This window comes from Arachis hypogaea, chromosome 12, assembly GCF_003086295.3.
Source record: "Arachis hypogaea cultivar Tifrunner chromosome 12, arahy.Tifrunner.gnm2.J5K5, whole genome shotgun sequence".
Taxonomy (NCBI): Eukaryota; Viridiplantae; Streptophyta; class Magnoliopsida; order Fabales; family Fabaceae; genus Arachis; species Arachis hypogaea.
The window spans coordinates 104,579,084-104,586,290 of NC_092047.1; the positions used below are offsets into that span (position 1 = coordinate 104,579,084).

Sequence of the window (7,207 nt, forward strand, 5' to 3'; positions counted from 1 at the left end):
TTCCATTTTAGAGAAGATGTCAATATGTAAAAGAGTAATATATGTGCGTGTAACGTTAAGAAATTAATTTTTATTAGTTAATATTAGTTCATTTTAAATATTAAATTTTAAATTATAAATTATAAATTTTTATTCTTAAATTATAAATTATAAATTTTAAATTTTAAAAAAAAGTGAAAATTTTTATAACTAAAAAAAATGGATTAATATTGAGTAACTAAAAATTAGTTTCTTATATTTTCTTTGTACTAAATATAAGATTTGTTTGTGAATTGGTGTATAGAAATTAAATGATACCGTAGGATAAGAAGAGTGAATTGATTGTAAACTCATCATAATTCCTAAATGATTTTTTGAAAAGATAATACAAATTTTGGTAGATATTTTCTTATGTATTTATAAAATACTACGTAGAGATTTTTCAAAAGCTTTAAAATGTGAATTTGGTAGACTATTTTTAAGAGATAAAGCATTAAGTTCTGCATGAAATTTAAAAGGTATATTAATTAAAAAATATTATTTTTTTTTATCAAAGATAGGAGACTCAAACCTGCAACTTCTTAATTGAGTATGGAGAGATTATGCCATTTGAGCTATTACTCATTAGCAATTAAAAAATATTACTTTTTCAACATCTTTTGTATATTTTTATATGATTAATAGTATATTACGCAAAACTAACTTTTTTCTAAGAGATTTTCGGCAAAAATTTTGCTAGAGAGCCAATGGACTATTTATATAATGTGTACAATGAATTATTTATTTGGTCCAAGATGAGTTAAAAAAATGAACATCCAGAATAAAATATTATTAATTTCTCAAACACAATACACTCATACTATTCAAAATAACCATTCGGATACCAGGGATAATAAATATTTAATATCCTATTGAATTGAACATCTCTAAACCCAACTATACATATTGTACAAATATTCCATCGGTTCCTTCCTTCGGCAATTAAGGATTTGTGCCCAAAACATAAAGATCCAATTTTCACAATTAAGTGTTTTTGTTAGAATCTAAGGTCAGCCCACACGGCTCAAGCCCATAACAGCAAAAGCTCCTCACCCAATTATAAAATACTCCCAAACACCCAAACCCTAACCTGCTAGCTCTGTCCGCCGAACCCTACGTTCACTTCACATTCACAGGGAGTGCTCGATTGAAAATGACAACCCGCTTGAAGAAGAATCGCAAGAAGCGCGGTCACGTGAGCGCTGGGCACGGTCGTATCGGAAAGCACCGCAAGCATCCTGGAGGTCGTGGTAACGCCGGTGGCATGCACCACCACCGAATCCTATTTGACAAGTACCATCCCGGATACTTCGGTAAGGTAGGTATGCGCTACTTCAACAAGCATCGCAACAAGTTTTATTGTCCAACCGTGAACATTGATCAACTCTGGTCCCTGGTCCCGCAAGAGGTGAAGGATAAGGCTTCCGAGGAGAAGAAGGCTCCGTTGATCGATGTCACGCAGAACGGTTACTTCAAGGTCTTGGGAAAAGGTGTACTCCCTCAGAATCAGCCTGTTGTCGTGAAGGCTAAGCTTATTTCCAAGCTCGCTGAGAAGAAGATCAAGGAGAATGGCGGCGCCGTCCTTCTCACCGCATAAGTTTCTTTTTAATTTTTTTTTTCGTTTTCTTGTGATCTGTCCGTTCTTGTTATCTGGGATCTGTTTTGAGACTGTTACACTGATTTCTTCGATTTAGCTGTTAGTTTTAATTTTAATTACTTTTATGGATATTTTTTAGAATGCACACAGGAAAACCTGCTTGGTTCAATTCAATATAATTTTAGTTACCTTTTCGAAGGGGTTTCTCCTTAATTACACAATACATAAACACTTTGCATCTCTCATCAGTTTTTAGGGTTGGGAGAGCCAAGGACATTCAAGGGTGCTTGGCCAGCAGATCCCCTAGCATGTGCTGCCTCCGCTGCTGCTAACAAATAAACGAAATAATAATTGTAATAATAATAACAATTATTCATCTAACAGGTAAAAAATATAATTACTAGATTAAAGTGGAAGAAAGAAAAAACACTTACAGCCGGTAAAAAATATAAGAGTTAAATCTGAAAGTAGTGTCTGAACTTATACTTGAGCTTCAAAATAATTCCTTAAATTAAAAATTACTGAACTTATACTTAAGCTTCAAAGTAATTCCTTAAATTAAAAATTACTCAAATTCGACTCCAAAACTAAATTACTCAAATTCGACTCCAAAACTGTCTTCCAGTCTCACGGTAATTTCTAAAATAATTTCTATCTATTCTTGTCATTGGAGATCACTAAAGCGATATCGTTTTATATCTATTTAAGAAAAAAATCCAACACTAAAACGACATTGTTTTATATTTATTTAAAAAATAAAAACCCAGCCTTTCCTGATGTTCAATTGTAAGTTTGTAACATACTAACATTGAAAATTCAAAGGTTAAGTACAATTTTAGTCTCTAAGGCATAGGTCTAAAATTTATTTCATTTTTGACTTTTTTTTCGCTATAAAATGGTCTTGAAGGTTTCAATTTGTTTTAAAATCGTTTTTTTTACCAAAATTTTATTTTTTATTACTAAATTATTCTTAATTAAAAAATATAAAATAAATATAAAATAAAAAAAAAGAAAGAAAGAAAACAGAGAGTCATATGGGGAAGGGATCACGAGGGGGTGGGGGGCGCCGTCGTCGCCGATGAGCTGCGTCGTCATACTGGACTCGTCGCCGCCGTTGAGCCACCGTCGCTGACCGTGAAGAGAGAGGGGGGGGGGTTCGCGTCCTCCACTACCACCACTGCCGTCGGTGCTTCTGGTCCTCGCCGCCGCCTCTAGTCCTCGCCCCTCACCGCTCGCTATTGTTCCTCTCTACTCGCCGCTCGTCACTGCTCCCCGCGTTTTTGCCACTGCTCCACGACTCTCACCGCCCGTATTGAATTGTGGTTTGATTTGTAATTTCTGTTGACGTTACTTGTAGCTGCTGTGGTTGAACTAGTAAATTGAAATCCGATCCTCCTTCTTCGTCTGTGTGAACTGGATTTCTTGTTTGTTTTGCATAATCAAAATTTGTTGTGGAATTTTCTGCTCGTAGATCTATTTTCAAATTGTTGTCTGATGAATATCTGAATTTTTTGCTTGATGTATATTCTGATTTGTTGATGTTGCCTACAATGTCATGCTCTGTTGATTGGGTGAATCTCTACTTCTGGTTTGGCTTGAATATGGAATATTGGATGCTGCTGAATTTGTTGATTATTGTTTAAGTATCTTGGTCCGTTTTTTATAATCTACAAGTTTTGTAAACGAGTTTGAATTTGATCCCAACTCAAATCTGAGGAATTACCATGAAAACAAGTTTATGAAAATCACTGCGCACGGATGAAGAAGATGAAGAAGCACAGTAAGAGAGGAGATGACGAAACTGTGATAGTGGGTGAGGGTATAACTGTTCGAAGGACGATTTTAAAACAAACTGAAATCTTCAGGACCATTTTGTAGCGAAAAAAAGGCCGGAGACGAAATAAATTTTTGGCCTCTACGTTAGGGACAAAAATCGTAATTAACCTAAAATTCAAATACAATAATTGAATCAAATTGGCTCAGCTTTGTGATGATCATGAAGAAAAACAACACATGCAAGATTCACATGAATAAAACAAAATTCACTTCATCAGAAAAATAGAGCTTGAAAATCAGAAACATTGTAGAAGGCTGAGAAGGCAATAGAGCCTCACAGAAGGAATCCATAATTTGCATCTAAGAGGAAGATAGGCCATGACTGTAACCTTTCTCTCTTCTGTTACCTCCTCTCAGAAAAAGGTGACAATTCTTTCCATCTTCCATTATCTCTCTGTGAATAAACAAATTATTGTTTTGTTTCATCTGAGTTGCTTACAAAGTCCTGCTTTTTATTGGCAGTGATTGCCGAAAAGGAAAGAAAGAGGAAAAGAGAAATTGGGGATGGATTGGAGAAGAAAAAGGAGAGCGTGAAAGGGAAAGGAAAAGGGAAATTGGGTAAGGGTTGAGGAAGGAGAAAAGGACCGTGAAAGGAGAAGGAAAAGGGAAATTGGAAATGGAAAAAGGGGAGGGAAAAAGAGAACGTGGAAGGAAAAGGGAAAGAAGAATCGAGAAAGAGTTGGAGAATGGAAAAAGGACCATGTAAGGAAGGAAAAGAGAAAGGAAAATTGGAGATGGGAAAGGGGTACGGGAAAGGGAAAGAAGAACTAAAAAAAAGTTAAAAAACGGGAAAATGTGTGTGAGAAGAAAAGGGAAAAGGGTATTGGGAAAGGGGGATAGGCAGAGGGTGTTTTTTTTTTAATAAATATAAAACGACGTTATTTTTAGTGCTCTCCAATAGTAAGGATAGATGAAAATTATTTTAGAGAATATTGTGAGTCCTGGAAGACAATTTCGGAGATGAATTTAAATAATTATTAATTCAGAAATTACTTTGAGACTCGAGTGCAAATTTAAGAACTACTTTCAGATTTAACTCAAAATATAACCACTTGCAACTTGCTAAAGCATGATAAGTACAAGTCTAGAATATGACATTCAAAAGAATATGAATATTATATATATATATATATATATATATATATATATATATATATATATATATATATACTCCAATGGTAAGGATAGACGAAAATTATTTTAGAGACTATTGTGAGTCCTGGAAGACAATTTCGGAGATGAATTTAAATAATTATTAATTCAGAAATTACTTTGAGACTCGAATGCAAATTTAAGAACTACTTTGAAATTTAACTCAAAATATAACCACTTGCAACTTGCTAAAGCATGATAAGTACAAGTCTAGAATATGACATTCAAAAGAATATATATATATATATATATATATATATATATATATATATATATATAAAAGAGACTGACAAACTACTTGTCTTATGTAGCTTTTAATTTTATCACCACCAAATCCAGGAAGTGTCATATTCCAAGTTTTCTCTACAAAGACGAAGACGTGGAGTTAAATGTGAAATGTGCTGAAACCAAGGTTCTGAAAACCATATTGGACTGAACGACTCAACCGGGTTATCGAAAACCGGTCACTTGGTCGGTTCGAATGACTTCCAGAACCGTCTTACAAAAAATCGATCGAACCGGTGAACCGGCCAAATCGGTCCGGTTTTTAAAAGTACCGCTTTTTAACAATGGATAAAAAATGGCGCCGTTTTGGCGCAAAAAAAAAAAAACTAAATGAGCCCAACCCACTTACACATATAGTTGACCCGGTAACCCAATTACCCAACCCCTTATGCAAACAGCGAGACCCAATTCCCTCATTCACCAGCCACCACACCTCAACCCTAATTTTTCTTCCAAGTTCTACCACACCAGCCTCATCTTCTTCTGCGATCTCCTCTCAGATAGGTTCCATAATCCCACTGTCGTGATTCCAAGGGAGTACCGCCGCCAAGAGTGGAGATGGTTTAGCCACTATCGGAGAAACGCGCCGGAGAAGTCCGCTTGCTTCCTCTCTGCGACGATGTAGCTGCCGTTTGCTCATCTCGGTATTCGGAGCACTGCACCACTGGTGTCGCAGATCAGATCTAGTGGAGTCGCGTTCATCATCTTCATCACTACACCACTGGTGTCGCAGATCAGATCTAGCATCGTCAGCGACATCACCACTGAAGATTGGAGATGGTGGTGGAGCACCCTCAATCTCCTCCTTCTTTTGCCTCTTTTCGCCAGGCGTCATCGCAGCTGCGTGTTTCTCACCGCAATCGCCATGTCCTTTTGCTCGCGTGTTGTTGTGTTAACTTTGCGAGTTGGTATCGCAATTGGATCTGCGATTAGATTAAATTCTTCTTTCTCTGTTTCTTCATCATCTAACACAATTGAGCTCTGATATCTTATTTCTTCTTGTTGATGAGGTTTTATTGATATGTGGAAGTACTGATTTCGAGTTTCTGATACTGTATTTATTTATTTTTTAAATTCTGGATGCTTTTCTTGATTAAAAGAAACGACAATTGTGATAATATTTGACACGGTTCTACTGGAGACAAGGACATCCTCTACTTAATGGTTCTCCCTCCTTATGATTGCTGCATATGAAAGCTGTAACAATCAATTGCCATGGCAATGTATTGTTCAATGAATATAAGATTAAGATGAGCTTATGAATAAGACCAAGGAACACATATTTAGTCAGAAAATCTTCTGCTATTAAGAAAACTCAGTTTATTGTTATTATATATTGAATTTTTTATAATTTTATTGTATATTTAACTAAATCGGTTCAACCTCAGTTCGACCTCGGTTGGACCATTAAACCATTGAACCAGTCACTTGACCGATTCAGTGACCGGTCCAGTTTTCGCAACCTTGGCTGAATCCAAACTCGAGCAAGAAGAAATTTTCTAATCACTAACATAGATGTAAAAGTATGTCTTTTGCTTCCAAAGTTGTTGATTTCCGATGCTTAGCTAGGGAGTGTAACACCTTAATTTTTAGCACCTCATGATCGTACTAAAAGTTTAGGCATTATTTATCTCTGAATTTTTTTATTTTATACTATTTTTGTTTAATATTGAACCTTCGTGAATACAATCCGAGAATTTAATTAAGAAGACGAGAGGAGACTTTATTTTCAATCACTTAATCACAAAAGTATTTATATATTCACATAGTATTAAATATATATACTTATTTAAAGATTCTCAAAACAAATCCTACCCCTCTAAAAACGAAAAACAATAAACGACGAGGGAAAAATAAATGCTAACAACTCAACTCGTGAACAGAATCTTCTGTACTCCTGTAGCTCCGCATTAAACCTTCGCACCTGTAGCTGAAAGGGGAGAAAATAGGGGGTAAGAACTGGGGAGTTCTTAGTAGGGTCAGTGTTAGAAGTTAAGTTCGTTTAATTATGTTTCCAGTTAATAACAACAGTCAACAAAGTATAATCCAACTCAACAATTACAGAACATAGTTTCCAATCACAAGCATACACAATCATAAAAAACACAATCACAAACAAATATGCGCAAACAAGTATGATGCATGTCTAGTCCTATACAGGCCATGAGCTCATGTGTTGGGTTGTTGTCCGATTTCCAACACTGGTCCTGAGATAAGCGTTTCGTATCGCCGTCCCTATCTCATCCAACGTCCCTCTATGAGCGTTACGCATCGCCGTCCTCATTGGGGAACCTTCCTTTCGGTCTCTCCAGTGAGCGT

The 7,207-nt window shown here is 35.8% G+C and overlaps 1 protein-coding gene across 1 annotated transcript; it reads left to right on the top strand.

Annotated features, from left to right (window-relative positions):
* Positions 1–845: 845 nt before the first annotated feature.
* LOC112728006 (large ribosomal subunit protein uL15x) lies at positions 846–1,828 on the top strand. The gene has a single exon (XM_025777971.3). The coding sequence runs from the start codon at positions 1,172–1,174 to the stop codon at positions 1,613–1,615; it is 444 nt and encodes a 147-aa protein (XP_025633756.1). The 5' UTR covers positions 846–1,171; the 3' UTR covers positions 1,616–1,828.
* The last annotated feature ends 5,379 nt before the right edge of the window (positions 1,829–7,207 follow it).

Excerpts from the sequence above, each read along its gene's own strand:
- LOC112728006 (XM_025777971.3), top strand. The coding sequence starts at position 1,172 with ATGACAACCCGCTTGAAGAAGAATCGCAAGAAGCGCGGTCACGTGAGC.